The 16,503-nt window shown below is 37.4% G+C and overlaps 1 protein-coding gene across 1 annotated transcript in view; it reads left to right on the forward strand.

Moving 5' to 3' along the window:
- Positions 1–16,503, forward strand: part of LOC124105576 (zinc finger protein 420-like) — a 37,443-nt gene that overhangs the window by 17,035 nt on the left and 3,905 nt on the right. The window contains exon 2 of the mRNA XM_058585123.1: positions 10,936–11,062. Coding sequence (XP_058441106.1) covers positions 10,936–11,062 — 127 coding nt within the window. The remainder of the gene's footprint in view (positions 1–10,935; positions 11,063–16,503) is intronic.

Genomic DNA, 16,503 nt, shown 5'->3' on the forward strand with positions numbered 1-16,503 from the left:
CCAGGTGAAATTCAAATGTCTTCTTTGCAAGGTCAGCTATCCCTCAAGGTAGGAAGCTCTCTCTGAAAAGGGTTGTAGCCAGGAACCTGTCAATCTTGTGTTCTGTGGCCAGGCTTTGAATTTCTTCACCTGCTACTTAGGGCTAGAGGAATCTGAGCCTGGAGCTTTGTCCAGTCAGGGATGATAGGATGAGAATTATCCAGTCAGAGGCACAGGTGGATAAGAGGGGCAAAGGGATAAAAGGCAGATAAGACTTCCTAATCTGAAAGATTTTTATCTCTGGCTCAAGCGAAGCTCTGAATCCATCTTCAGGTTCCCTGAGGTCTGGGTGTCTGTGTCACAGGCCTTGTCACTCTGATGTTTCAGGTGCTGGAGCATTTGTAGAAAGGTTGCCTGGACATAGCAGGAGTCAGGAAATGGTAAGTCTCCAGGGTTAGGTGTGATGCAACAGGGGCTAAGGGTTGGTTTGAAGCAGCTGGGCCTAAGGTTAGGTATTAAGTCTGTGAATTCCATTCCAGCACAGGTACAGCTTGATATCTGTTCTTTCTGGCCCACATGATTGCTTCACTCTGTGCCTGATTGGATACCTTGGAGAGATCTAGAGCTCTCTTTGTGTGGCTCCTTGCCTATATCTTACACTGACTCAGAATGGGTCATGAACACAGGGATGGTCATCATGGGAGAATCCTGACTTATGTAGAAGATTTCTATTGGGAGCATCTGTGGTCTGTAGCAATCCTCGTCACTCGTTCCAACCCAGAGGTCACATTTTGTACTGTTTTCCAAGTCTGTGGAAAGCATGGTCTTTCTAAATGCTGTATTCCTCCTTCCAGTTCACTACATAATTAAACGTGTACCCATGCTACATTTTAAGTGCCAAAGTATTTTAATTCATTTTCACTAAGTTATTCATGGCATTTAAAAAAATTTTTTTGTTGTTGTTGTTTATGATTATCCACATAACAGGAATTCAGGGAGTAATCACCTGACACTCAGTTGTAAAGCATCTTTTTATCTCTTCTCCATTTATCTTTCTGAGGCATAGATGCCATATTGGAATGTCTTTTTGAGTCTCCCCTTAGGAAACATGATAGGATGATATGTCCTCGGTCACTGCTATATCTTTTCCTGGTTCTCCATTTAAGACCTGCAGGAGACTGACACAGGTTCCCATAGTTGCCGTGTCTCTTAGTGTTCCTAGAGGATATCAGCCCCTGTTCAGTCAGCTCCTCCTACAGAGCAGCTTGAGTTTCTGGAATGGAGCCTCTTGTACTAGCAACTGAGTAATCTGGGGAGCATAGGAATGTTTTGGCAGAGGTTTCATCAAAGTAAATCATGGATTGGACATTAGGATTATCTTCCCCCAACTCTAGTTTCTAATCCTTGCAGACACATTTTTGGTCTAGTATTGAAGAGAAAGTCAAAGGTGATCCTTTTCTCTGGGTCCTCAGAGTTGTGAAAGGAGATTAAACTATTCTAGAGAACTCAGAAGATTATCCAGTGAATTCTTAAGGATATTTCCAAGGCAAAACTCACTTCATGCAGCTACAAGGGCACAGGACAATGCCACATGGTGGGGAAGGTCATCCAGTCCTTAAATGAGCTGGATGTTTATGGGAGAATTTCCCATTTGGTCAGATAACTTGACTTGACTCTTGAGTCAGTCATGTTTGTGTTCCAGTCAGCAGTGCCCTTCTCTGGATTTGTCAATTTAAAAAATAGATGTTCACTAATTTCATCCTCATTTTTTATAAACTATGTATTTTATCAGTTTTTAAAAATATTTTTATTTATATTTAAGTTTATTTAAAATTTTAAGCTTAATACTTTAAAAATGTTTTAAAATATAGTGCCAAGGATCAAATCCAATGCCTCACACATGTGAGGCAAGTGCTCTACCACTGAGCCACACCCCAGCCCCTATCAGTAATATTTTAAAGATATAAAAATGTTTTCTAAGAGGCAAGATACCAGTGGATTTTACTTTTAAAAAAATGCATAAACCAAGGCGAAAGTTCTGAGCCTATAAGTGATACTGTTGAAGGCCCAGTTCTTTCTGTGAGGCTCCCCTGCTGCTGTCACATTCTGCTCCCACCCCTGTGGAAGGGTCTCGTACACTATGGGCACAGAGCACCAGGAGACTGGGGATCCAGAGCTGGGTATGTTTCTGACTTTGTAGAACAGGGAATTGGATGGCCTTTCTGAAGTTATGATTTTTGGTATTGTGGGGCTATTTTATACTGTCAAATGTGCCAAAGTCAGATTTGGGTAACAAGTAACTTTATTTTAAAGATGCACTGAGTTACTGGGAAAGTAAGATCTCAGATGTTAGGCAGAGAATGACTTGCTTTCTGTCCTTGTCCCCAGTGCTGATCCAATGACAAGAAAAAGGTTCTGAGAAAACGGAAAAAGTTTTGTTGCTTTGATAGCAAAGGAGAAATACAGGGGACTCCTTTGTTTCTAGAGGCTGTAATTATAACTGCCCTGGGGAACCAAGGCCTCACAATGAGGTTCTAAGACCACATGTAGCTGTGCCCTGTCAGGAGTTGTATCCTTGGGGGACTGCAATTTCTAGTGCTAAACCTGAACTTTTTTAAAAAACTTGGTTATTTTTAGTTGTACATGACAGTAGAATTCATTGTGATATAATTGTACAAGCATGGAATATATCTTATTCTAGTTAGGACCCCGTTCTTACGGATACACATGATAGTGAGATTCACTGATATAGTCATATCACTCCCTTTCCTTTTCCTACCCCCCCTCCCTTCCCTTCATCCCTAAAATCTTGATTTCTTCATTCCCATGGTGCAGGAGCTGAAGGAAAGATAATTAGCCAAGGGCAGGAAGGTGAATCTTGCTCTTCCCATGGTTAGGAAGGGAGGGAGAAAGAAAAGAAGTCCATTTCAAAATAAACCACAGTGACAGAGCAGCAAGGATTATGTTCAAATCATGGAGTGGACTGCCCCATTACATTTCGTCCACTGTCAATTTTTATGGACAAATTGCTGACTACATTTCTAAGCTGCTTCAGGCTTAAACTGGGTGATGAAGGAGTTCCTAGAATGGAAGGGTTTTTCTCTGTTGTATCTTTTTCTTTTGGATTTTTTCTAGAAGGGATGAAGAGGAAATTCCAGCCTTGGTGGTAACCTGGAAGAAGCACACTCTTGTAGAGCAGTTACTGTTGGACTGATCATTGTTCATTGTTTTAACTGAGGTTTTGTTTTTAATTTTTATTTTACTATTGCCAAAATTTCCCTTCTTTGAACATGGTACAAGGAAGGGTCTCTATTATGCTATTTCTTTGTGGGTTCAATTGCTTTGACCTGTATAGCCATTAATTCAGAAACCCACAAGAGGTGATGGGGGATTAAGAAAAGCACAAACATGTAGATAGAAAGGTAGGATCAGGTTGGAAGCTGTCCTCTGATTGAGAACAATGATCCAGAGCTGGCTGCACACATTTATTAGATAGGTTTTATTATCAGAAGGTTATTTGTAGGAAAGTTTCTGGAAAGCAAGCAGGCTTGGAGGTTACAGAATGGGTGAGACATTAGGGTTACCTCGCTGTGTTCAGAATCCCAAGGGCCAGCATTGCCACAGCAACTGGGAAATCTTAACCCTGTACTTCATAAGGGGAATCCCAGCCCATGTGCACCACAACCACAAAGTTCTGATTACAAAGTAATCAGATACCTTAATTCTTATCACTGCTCTCCATATCTCTTCCCCTTTTGTGTTTTTGACATGCAAATGATGTGGTTTTGTTTGAAGCTGTCAGATTTCTCCTCAGAGCATGTGGCATCCGGTTGTAATAATACAAAAAGAATTAGTAGCAAACACATAATTCCAAAAGTATACCATATTGTATGTTTTAATATATTCCAAGGATTAAAACCATTTAAATCATTAAGTATTTGTTCAGCAAGCCATATGGGATCCACCAGATCAGTTTGAGAGTTGCCAGTGTAATTGATAAAATCTAACATGGCTATCAAATGCCACAGATATCTTTGTATGAACAAAGGTCAGAACATGACTCACAAATCCTCAAAAAGTCATAATTTTTTGATGTGGGTGCCCCTTATCAAATCTCTGAGACCAGCTGAGCTGGGGATGTGGCTCAAGCGGTAGCGCACTCGTCTGGCATGTGTGCGGCCCGGGTTCGATCCTCAGCACCACATACAAACAAAGATGTTGTGTCCGCCGAAAACTAAAAAATATATATATAAATATATATATATATAAAATCTCTGAGACCAGTTCAGAATAAATCCACTACTGCCAGAGACATTATGTGTACTGACATAATCTTGGCACAATCCTCCCACTTAGGAAAGGCATTCAATTCTATTGTACGACTAGGACAGTAAGGTATTCCTGGATGTTCCATGGAAAGCGTAGGCATATCATCAAGAAGTCCCATTTTTTTAACTGTCTGGAAATACAATTTTTTATTTTGTATCTGGAGAGTAGATTCTTTCTCTGCTTTCTGGTTCTCATGTGAGCTGCTTCTTTCTGCCACACTCTTCTACAACAAGCAATGGAGCCAGTCTGCTATGAATTAAGACCTCTGAAAACCAGAGCCCTTAACTAACCTTTTCTTCCCTAAATTGTTCTGGTCAGATCCTTTAGTCACAGCAGTGAAAAAGCTGATTAAACAGTATATAAATCACACATGATAGAATCTTAAGACTTAACCTTGTTTTTAGTGAAGATACATAAATAAAGCAATCTCAAACATTTTTCCATTTACCAATTTATGTAAACAAACATAATATTTAAATATACTACCTCATGGAGTTTAAGTGTACTAAATTTCATATTTAGTGGTTGATATTTAGCACTTTGAATTTGTAAATTAATCAGATGTCTACTTTAACAGACACATCTAGGAAAATTAATCTCATTTATGTTAATTCTGATTTACTTATTTTTAACTGTAAAACCACGATGTCAAACAAATGTAGTTAACAGTATTAGTCATCTCTTTCCTGTTGAAGAAAAATCCTAGATGTAATGGATATGACATCTGAGACAGTTTATAGAAACAAATACTTTAGTAATTGCTTGAACACCTAGAAAAATGCGAGCTAGTAATTTTAAAGACATCTTTATTTTTTATCTATTTACCCAATCCAAATTGAACTTTTTAAAAAAATCATATAAACTAAAAAGTGTTTGGATCCATTTCTTATTCAAATTTTAATTTTTGAGGACTCATTTATCTCTGTCTATTTTGATCCTATGTACATGAGATATGGGAATAAGGACATATGTAGACACAACAACACAATACACAGGTGTGCACACATACACAAAACAGGGAATATTTTGTAAGAGGAGCTCCACACATAGGAGGCAATATTATAGATGTTTATTAAAATCTTTATTAGATTTAACCTGATAGAAATTTAAATAGAGCCCATCTGACATTTATATTTTGACTTAATTATAGGGCAGTCCTGTACAGCTGGAAATGCCAGATATAAAATTTAACAGCTATGCAGACACTAAAAGCAAAGGTTCAGACAGACAGACAGCCATTTCTTCTTGACGGCTATTAGATCAGCATGTTCATGTCCTTTTTAGGATTTAGTAAAAAGAATTTTTTTAATGTATTTCAGAGTTAACCCTAGGAAAATTGGCCTCTGAACAAGACATCCCTCTCTTTGGATCCTGTGTGTTCCTTATTTTACATCTGACTATACTCACACTCCATACCTTTATTTAAATGATTCCATCCCCCAGGATTGTCCCCTGAATACTCATCAAAGTTCCCTGTGTCCAGGTTCCTGATTGGGTACCAACTGTCACCCAGCGAGGGGTGATGGGGATTAAGAAAAGACAAACATTTAGAGAGAAAGGTGGCTTCAGGTGGGAAGCTGCCCTCTGGGTGAGAACAATGATCCAGAGCTGGCTATACACATTTATTGTATGGTTTTATCATCAGAAGGTTGATTGTGAGAAAGTTTCTGGAAACAGGCAGGCTTGAAGGTTACAGCACAGCAAAACATTATGGTTACCATGCTGTGTTCAGAATCCTCTGTTCTTAGAAGCCAGTGTCTGTGACTCAAGGTTAACACTGGCATTTCTGGATATTTTCCCAGAGAGACCAAGGGCCAGCATTGCCATAGCAACTGGGAAATGTTAACCCTGTACTTGTGCACAGGGAAATGTTAACCCTATATTTTCATATGGAGGAATACTAGCACAAGCGCACCACAACCACAAGTTAGACACCTTGACTCTCAGCACCACACCCCATACTCAATTTAGTCCTTGTGCTGTGAAACCCTTTTGAGGAGAGCATTTGGCAAACACCTATCTCACAGCAGGTGGGTTTCTTGGCATATTTTAGCCACCGTCTTTTTTAAGGTATGGTTGATGATTTCTGTTTTCCTGTAGGTTGGGATCTCCAGAATACATATTTCCATTATATATGCAATATTTTGCTCACTCATAGATCAGTTCTGCAATGAAAGATAGTCCGTGTTAGTTTGTATTGAGGGGAGCCCATAACTTGGGATCAGCTCCTTTAAGAGGACTCCAGTTTTCTGAAGTCTTTTCTGTTCTAGTAGAATCAGCCTGACTCACAGAGAAGGTATCTACCGGTACAAGCAAATATTTATAAGTTCCTATGAATGGGCATTTGGGTAAAGTATGCTTGTCAGTCATCAGAAGACTATGTTTTTATACCCTAAGTGTGTATTAGACTTTGAATTGTTTGAGTGCAGAAGACACAGTTCTGAATCACTTGCTGAACAGTCCACTAGAGGCATGGCCCTCACAAGTGGGCTTGATGAAATCGACACCCTTCCCCTAGTAGCACTCTCCTTGGAGTGTTTCATCAAGAACAGAGGGTGCTTCAGGAAGAGGGGTGAGCCTATGCAATTTCTGTCTGCACCTGGCACTGTTGTCCCAGAGTCCCAACTCCATTCTTTGCCCCTTTTCTCATTATCCTCAGTATAAACAGATTTGGAATTGGTTTGCTACAAGCTGAGATGCTAGGGCCCTGATAAAGGAGTTTGTCCTTCCTGACACTTTTGACTGCCCTGTCAGCAGCCTGATTTCTCCTGGCCACCCAGGTATCAATTGTCTCAAGGCAGGATAGTGCAGGATTACCACCTGCTATGGGGTGGACACAGCCTGTATTATTAACAGTATTTTCAAGGGCAGTCTTAGTGTCCTTTTCTCAGCTGTGAGGAGTCCTCTTTCTTTCCAGGTATCTCCGTGTGCATGTACCATCTTGGAGGCATGTTTTGAGTGAATATAAATGCTTACCTTCTTTCCTTTGGTCAGTCAGAGCTCATGTGAGAGAACTTAACTTGGTTTTCTGGGCTGATGTTGTTGGCAGCAGAGTCATGTGCCATGACTGCAGAATACCCAGGTATCCACTGGCCATTGCCTATGAACTTGCTTTCATTGGTGAAGACACTTCAGTCTGGCTCAGTGATAGGCTAATCAAGCAAGTCCCACTTGCCAAAGAGTCTCCAAGCTTTCTTTTTTTTAGAGAGAGAATTTTAATATTTATTTTTTTTTAGTTTTTTTCCGGCGGACACAACATCTTTGTTTGTATGTGGTGCTGAGGATCGAATCCGGGCCGCACGCATGCCAGGCGAGCGCGCTGCCACTTGAGCCACATCCCCAGCCCAGTCTCCAAGCTTTCTGAGCAGTCACATTGTATTGGTCCATTGTCATCTGCTGGCAACAGGTTTGTTTGATTTAAGGTGACACAGTTTCTCTTGAAGTTGACATTTAGATTGTCGAAAAGGATGGCCTGGAATCTCCCTACCCTCCCAGCAGTCAGCTGACACCCATCCTTCTGTTTTAGTAGGACAGGCCTTGATGAGCAACAAACCCAGTGATGGATTGTCCGAGTGGGTTTCTCAGCCTCTTGTGGTAAATCACTGGTGTCAGTCACACCCCACAGGACCCTCCTTTCATGGTGTGGTCAAGCTGTTCCCACACACAGGCTACTGGTTGCAGTATACCTCCAGTGTGTGTAAGAGAACTTCAACATCTGTACCTTGTTTCTCATTCATGAAGAGTCTTAACACCTTCTGTGAGTCAGGCAGGCCTAGGGCAGGGGCTCTCACAAGATTTTGTTTTAACTTCTCAAAGGCAGCTTGGCCTTCTGTGTACAGTGAAATGTTTTATTTGTTCCTTTTAAGGCCTCATGCAGGAGTTTACCTACGAGCCCAAAATTAGCGACCCAAATATGCAGCATGCTGACTGTTTTGGTCAGCTTTTTCAGTGCTGTGACCAAAATTCCCAACAAGAACAATTTTAGAGGAGGAGAAGTTTATTTCAGAGTTCCTGGGTTCAGAGGTCTCAGTCCATAGGTAGCTGACTCCATTCCTCAGGGCTTGGGCTGAGGCAGAACATTGTGGCAGAAGACTGGTGGAAGAAAGCAGCTGGGAACATGGTACCAGGGAGCAGAGAGCTCAACAAGGAAAAAATATAAATCCCAAAGGTGTGTCCCCAGGGACCCCCCCTCCTCCAGCCACACCCTGCCTGCCTACAGTTACCATGCTGCAGCTGTCAGGGGTTAATACACTGACTAGGTAAGACTGTCATAACCCAGTCACTTCATGTCTGAACTTTGCATTGTCTCACGTGAACTTTTGGGGGACACGAAATATCTAAATCATAACACTGACATTTCCAGGAACCCATGAACCTGTCTCTGGTTTCTGACTTCTTTAAGGCTTAAGCTAGCCTGCTTCTGCTCCGATATCAAGATTCAGGTTATTGGCTAATCTGGAATCCCGGGTAGGTGACTTGTTTACAAAATAAGCCACTTTAGTAGACATCTCATATCCACATGAGGTGCAGTGGTTTAGCTCAGCAATAGTATTTGAAAATCAGAATTCATAGTTGGGAGTTGGCTATAAGCAGGTCATCTTCATATTGTGAAAGGATTCCTTTATCCAGCTATGACTCTCACAGCTGACACTTTAAAACTTTCATTAAACAGTACAAAAGATTTTTAAATCCCTGAGATAAGATACTCCAGCAATCCTGGATGATTATTTTTTCTTGAAGTCCTGTCACTCAAAAGCAAACAGTGATTAGGGATTCCTTTTCAGAGTGTTGCAAAAGAACTCATCTTTTAAATCTAGCACTTTGAACCAGACACAGTTACTTGACATCACCATTAGTAAGGTGTATGGATTAGGTACTGTGTGGCTGAATATCAGAAACGATGTTATTTATAGCTCTCAGGCCTTGCCCAAGTAAGTATTCATCAGTGTGTGTGTGTATACATGTTTTTTTTTTTTTTTAAATTAAACAGCCAGAATTGCGGTATTACAGGGTATTTGGCAAAACTAACCAAATCCATCTTTTAAGAACTTGTCTACAATAGGCTTCAGATCCTTATCAATGCTTCCCTCTTGAGAAGGTATTGTTTCTTCTAGGGGCAGTTTACCACCTCCTTAAACAAAATCATCTTTGTGATGACATTGATCAGCCTTCTCAGAGTCTCTTTGACCCACAGAGAGTTATTTACTTTTTTTTGCTTTGGTACCAGGGATTGAGCCCATGGCCACTTAACCACTGACCACATCTTGTTGTTTTGTTGTTGGTGTTTTTTTTTTTTTTTTTAATTTTGGAAAAAAAAAATTGGGACAAAGTCTCACTATGTTGCTTAGGGCCTTGTTAAGTTGCTGGACCTGGCTTTGAACTTGCAATCCTCCTGCCTCAGCCTCTCACCCTCCCAAGCTGCTGGGATTATAGGCATGTTCCAGCATGCCTGGGTCAATAGAGTGTTTTTTTTTAAAAAAAGGTCTATTACAAATTGATTTATAAGTTTTTAAAAAATTGAGTATATTCTTTTCATCTATGTGAAAATTTATTGTTTTAATGTATAAAAAGTTGACATTTTTGTTTTTGTACATAAAATATAAATATCATTTGATCAATTTTGTTAACAGGTTTCCATTACTGTGCTCATTTATAATAACAGCCTTGCTCTGAAAATTCTTTTAACATTCACACTTTCTTTTGACCTTAATGTTCTTTTCTTCTGAATTTCAGATCAAATAAACTTGGGTAAAAAGTAAACCCTGCCTTTTACTGAATGCTTCATAAAATGTTATAAAAGATAAATACTCTTTTTAATTTTTTTTAATATTTATTTTTTAGTTGTAGTTGGACACTATCTTTATTTCATTTATTTTTGGACACTATCTTTATTTCATTTATTTATTTTTATGTGGTGCTGAGGATCGAACCCAGGGTCCCACACGTGCGAGGCAAGCACTCTACTGCTGAGCCACAACCCCAGCCTGATGAATACTCTTAATATCTCATTATTTGGGGTGTTACAGATTAAGATATGAAAAACCCTTAGGGTGATTTGTACACATTTGAAATGATCAAAAGGATTGTTGTTGCTGTTTGCTATTTTATTAACACACATAAATCCCATAAAATATTTGAAGTAAGACTCATCAGTGAATGTTTCCTTCAGTGGTCTGCCTCCTGGCAATTCAAAGTTTATCTTGTATGGCTATTACTGGAATCACTTGAGAGCTTACTGCATATTCAGAAAACCAGGCTCCATCTCAGAACTGCTGACTCAGAGTCTTGTTTTAATAAATTTGATTTATTGTTGTACAATTACAATTTGAGAATTACCCTTCTAAATCACCATAACACTCTCACATGAGGAAAATAAACAATTTATTCTGATATATAACATAACAAAATGTATACACTTGTTTTGATGCTTACTTACTTCACTTTTTCCTCAGAGTTAGATCATATATAGGATTATTGTATTCAAAATTATCTTATTATATAATGGAAGTCCCTCACCTACAAGAGAGCCATTTCTTCTAGATCTCATTTCAACTTCAGTTAAATTTTAAAAACTCTGTGAATGACTTTGTGGTCAATATGCAATTTATATGCCAATTTTCATTCCAGGAACTGATGACATTCAGGGATGTGGCCGTTGATTTCTCTGAAGAGGAGTGGGAATGCCTGGATCCTGCTCAGCAAAATTTATATAGAGATGTGATGTTAGAGAACTACAGAAACCTGGTCTTCCTGGGTGAGGATTACTTCCCTTCAGAATTCCTAATTATTTTCAATATTTAATTCCCTTTCCTTGCAGAATATCTTTTGAGGTGTTTTCTGTAAGAATGGGTTTCACATTTGTAGTTTCAGGAAAAAAGGGCCTTTTGGGGTACAGATAGAATATTAGTTACATTTCTTTTAATCTTTAATCTCTCCCTTTCTTGGTGTGACATAGTATTCTAGATAAGTGGTACTTAGCGTAATTCAGTGATGTAAAATATTGTGACCTACACATAGCAGAGGACACAGTTAAGAGGCCCAAAGGTCAAGGAGGAAGCCAGACTTCAAACTGTTGATTGAGAAGTTATCCCGGCAGAGAAGATATTTCAGATGCTTAGTTTTCTTCCTGTTGTTGTCATAGAAGAACACGTACTGCCTTGTCTGTCATGCTTTCATATTCAGTAAAGCCTCCTGATTGTCCTCCAGTGAGGTCACAGTTCATCCCAGTTACCCACCACAACACTTCCCTTTGCTTGTGAGGGTCAGCAAGATCTGACAGCTCTTCCTTGATGTTCAGGTCTCTAGGAAAGCTGGGCAAGTTTCCAGAGACCTCCAGGTCAAACCATTGTAAAATATTAACATCATCAATCAGTTTCTCTGACATTACTTGTATATTTATTCATTAAAATTCCCTGATCAGAGCTCTTTCTGAATATCTATAATGGATTTCCTCGGAAATTTTCTGCCACGTAATGTCAAGATTCACAATGGCTGCTCTGTTGGTCTATAGTCACAAGTATAAATTGCACTTATACACAAAGGTTTATAAAATAATGCATCTGTGGTTATTTACAATTTTGTTGGTTAAATTTTTTTTCCTCTCATTTTGTAGAGTAGGTTTCATTACATCAATTAATAGTGTTATATTTTGTGATTAGATGACAATTTTCATTACTTCACAAATTAGGACAATGTAAATTGAAATTAAGCTATGCATGAACCTTGTTTCTGTTACCAATAAAATTTACATGTGCTTTTACTTGCTTGTATAAATATTACACCTGTATTTTTAAAGACTTTTATATTTTATCTGGATTGGTTTTTCACCTGCCAATGTATATAGTGATGGAAATTTCCTATATGTGAATGTGATGGAGATTGAATTCAGGGGTACTCTAATAATGAGCTACATCTCCAGCCTCTCTTTGTTTATATTTGGAGAGAGGACCTCACTAAATTATCATGGATGGCTTTGAATTTTAAATCCTCCAGCCTCAGAATTGCTAGTAGCTGGGATTACTTGCATTCCCATCATTTATATATTGTTGAGTTTGTTCTTATTTATAGGAAAAGACCATAGCATTTTCATGGTAGCTTTCAAAAATTTTGTAGTTCTGTTTATCAATTTATGTTGTTTGAAATTTTAATTTTGATCAAAAACAAAAAAAAAAAAACTTGTTTTCTCCAACATTTCAAGTTTACTGTTCAGCAGTGTTAATTCAATTGTTATGCAGTGTATCTCCTGAAAGTTTCCCTATCAGAAAGCTAAAAAATCAATTCCTATAGAAACAAGGCCTCATTTCTGTGTCCCCCATCACAAATACCATTCTCATTTCTGTTCAGAAGGCACTTTTTTGTTTTGTTTTTAGTTTATATATCTCATATTAATATAATTCTGCAGAAATTGTCTGTTAATGACTTATTTCAATTAACATAATGTACTTAAGATTTATCCTCATTATAGATTTTAGAAAATTTCTTACCTTTTTTGACTTAAAAATATTCTATGCTTTTTATATTCCATATTGCCTCATCCACTCATTTCAAGGAATATTTGGGTTGCTTCCACATGATGGCTCTGTTGAATGATATTGTAACAAACGTTGCTGTGCAAATGTCTCCGTTTGCCATATATGTAAAAGCTTATTATCACACTCAGAATTCCTTATGCCTATTTTTCTAACTTAATTTCAATATTAACTATTGAATCTGGTAGCTTTTAATATATTTTTAAGTCATAAAACAACAGTCTTCCAATTTTATTTGTATTTTGAATATTTTTAAAGTAGTCACACAATTTTGAGTTGCTAGACAATTTCTAGAATAGCTTTTTCTGTTTCTGCAAAAATGTAACATTGGGAATATGATAGATATTATATGGACTTTCCAGATATTGTTGAGTAATACAAACATCTTTCAATTTTATCTTTCAGTTCTTGAACAAGGCCAGTTCAAGAGTATTTAATCCAATCTATTAACCTTTGTTTCATTCCCTACAAGTTGGTCGATCTAGTATAATAGTCCATTTGCTAGTGGAATATTGAGTACATACGTCAAATTGGTTTAAAATGTCTTTCAAAGTCTTCTGTTTTATGATTAACATTTTATGGGACTTTTCCTTTACAAAAAATGGGGATTGGTGTCTCCTAATATTACAGTGTTGCTTTCTATTTCTTCATTCACTTCTCTCCATCTTATCTTTTTATATCGGGGAAATGTGATGTGAGTTGAAAGTCTATCTAGTCTTATTTCGGTATCCTAGGGAAAGGTTCCTTTTATCTTTATATAATATTCTACTTTGTCTCTTTTCAAAGTTTTTTTTTAAGTTAAATTCTATTTTATCTCGTAACTTTTTGTTTTAAGCTACATTTTGCATATCATCACTTTTTGGCCCGGCTTTCTTGTGGTCATATTCTCATATTCATATTTTCATATTCTTTTGCTTTCAGTCTACTTATGTCCTAGATTTAGAGTTTCCTGTAGATCACATACCATTGTGTCTTAGTCAAGCTTTTTGTTTTGATTAGTGTTTGGTAATAATGCATTCATAATCAAGTAAATTTCTACAAATGAAGAACCCACTCCTCCTACTTTGTTAGCTGTTTTCTGTATTTCTCATGATTGTTTTACCCACTGTGTGTGTGTGTGTGTGTGTGTGTGTGTGTGTGGTGCTGGGGAGTGAACCCAGGGCCTTGTGCATGTGAGGCAAGCACCTACCAACCAAGCTCCACCCCAGCTCCTCCCACTTCTCTTAATGGTCCAATTTGTGGTTCCTTGCTTTTCATGGTGACAAGCTTTCATTCCTCCCCCACTTCTGTTTACACTTTCTATGGGAATTTATTCCCTCATTTTCAGTGAAACTTATAAAGTTTGCTGTAAGTTCACACTATATTTTAAACTGGTAACAAATTAACTTCATTATAAAATTCGGCATATTAATATATTCATTCAAAATTATGTTGTTGAAGATTTTGTACTGCATTCCCATTTAAAGTTTATGTTGATTTTTACACTTTTGTCTTTGAAATTCTGTTTCAAAATTAATTTATAACCCATTGTTAACAGTAAAATAGAATTGTATGTGACTTTTTTTCTGCCAAGAAAACTGTATTCTTTTCTTTATGAGTTGTGGTGTTGTGCAGATTTATTCTTCACTATGAAAAATTCCCTTAGTGTTTTTGGAGGACAGCTCTAGTGGTGGTGAACTTTTGAGCATTTTCGTATTTTAAAATCTTTTATTTATTGATTTATTTTTTCAATTTTGAAAGATAGTATTTCTGGATACAATATTCTTGGTTGGTAATTTTAAATCTTTTACCCATTTGGCAATATTCCCCATTCCTTTCTGCCATGTAAATTTCCCTTTTTAATTGATGCATCTTTTTCTCTGTGCTTTTCAGATTCTCTTGAATTTTTAAACTTTGATTAAATCATTCTTTGAGTCTTTCTGTTTGCCCTACTTTGAGATAACTGAGCTTCTTGAATCTTGATTTGTTTTATTTATAGTATTCATAATTGTTGACTTTCTTGTTGGTACTGGGGATGGAACTTAGTGGTGCTCTACCACTCTGTTACATAACTCAGCCGTCTTCATGTTGTAAAGTTTTTGACAGACAGTACATTGCTGAGGCTGGCCTCCTGGCTTAGCCTCTCAGATTGCTAGAATCAGTTGTATACAATCACCCGCGACTCTCTCAGACAGTCTTTTAAAAGAATTCTTCACATACACAATTTCTGCTTATTTCTCTTAACAAGTTTTGTCTGAATTTTATTTAGTTTTCTGTGTTCCTGGTTAGGTCACTTTACTTTTTTCAAATGGGGAGTGGTATCTTTCAGTAATTAATGACTCCCACTTTCCTCATGTTTAATTCTTAATATTTTGTTACCTAGGTTAAGCCATCTTTGTTTTTATGTGCTGTACTATTTTAATTGATTTATCCATTTAAAAACCAGTAAACAGTAAATTATATAGTCATTTTTGTAAATAGTCTGGAAGTGTATAAAGAAATGAAAAATAGGCAAGCACAGTGCTACATGCTTGTAATCCCAGCTAATTAGGAAGCCATGCAAAAGAATTTCAAATTCAAGGCAAATCACAGCAACTTAGTGAAACCATGTCTCAAATGATTTTTAAAAGGTTTCTGTTGTAGCTCAGCAATACAGGACCCATGGCCTTAATCCCAAGCACCACACATATAAAAACGTTAACAATAGAATGAATGACCCTGTGATCGAGAAATGTAGGTACTAAATATGTATCCAAAAAAGAAATCAATCAGCATGTTGAGGAGATACCTCCACTACCATGTTCACTGCAAGCATTGTTCACAATACTGAAACATGGACTTATGTTCTGTGCCCATCAATGACTGAATGAGAAAAACTGTGGTATTTATACATGATTACTATTTAGCCATAAAAGAGAGATACTTCATCATTTCAAGTGACCTTGAATGAACATGCAGGATTTTGCATTAAATTAAATAAGGCAGACAAAGAAAATCAGCTGAAGGAGCATCTGACTCACAGGTGGAAGTCAGAAATGCAGAGAATAAAATCATGGTCACCAGGTACTGGATTTTGTGGACTATTGGCACAGTGTTGGTCAAGCTCTACACTTTTTTTTTTTTTTAATATTTTTTTTAGTTCTAGGTGGAAACAATGCCATTATTTTTACTTATTTATTTTTATGTGGTGCTGAGGATCAAACCCAGTGCCTCACCTGCTGTACACAAGCACTCACCTCTGAGCCACAACCCCAGCCCCTACACTTTTTTTAAATCGGCAATCAGGTCAATAGTTGTAGTTGTATTTTACCACATGATGAGTGTGGTGTGCTGTACTCTTGTTAAATACTAATTGAATGAATGCAATGCTTTCTAAGCATAAGACTTGATAATTTTACGGAATAATGCATGCATTAATCCACTAGGATTAGTCATTTTACCATGTACATGTACTTTATAATACATGGTATACTTAGTATATACACAAAATTTAACTTATCAATGAAATAAGTCTACAAATAACAAAAATTTAAAAACATGAAATACAAGTCCTGTGTATTGGCTTCATCCAGGTAATGTGGTCATAGGCTGTGCTAGGTTTTTATTGCCTCTCATGCTTTTTTTTAATGGTGAATCTCTTTTGAAGCATGTGTGTGTATATTTTCAACTTATAATTTAGTTCATATTT

The sequence above is a fragment of the Marmota monax genome, unplaced genomic scaffold (assembly GCF_021218885.2).
Source record: "Marmota monax isolate L192 unplaced genomic scaffold, Marmota_monax_Labrador192_F-V1.1 WCK01_AAM20220418_F8-fsc00180, whole genome shotgun sequence".
Classification (NCBI taxonomy): domain Eukaryota; kingdom Metazoa; phylum Chordata; class Mammalia; order Rodentia; family Sciuridae; genus Marmota; species Marmota monax.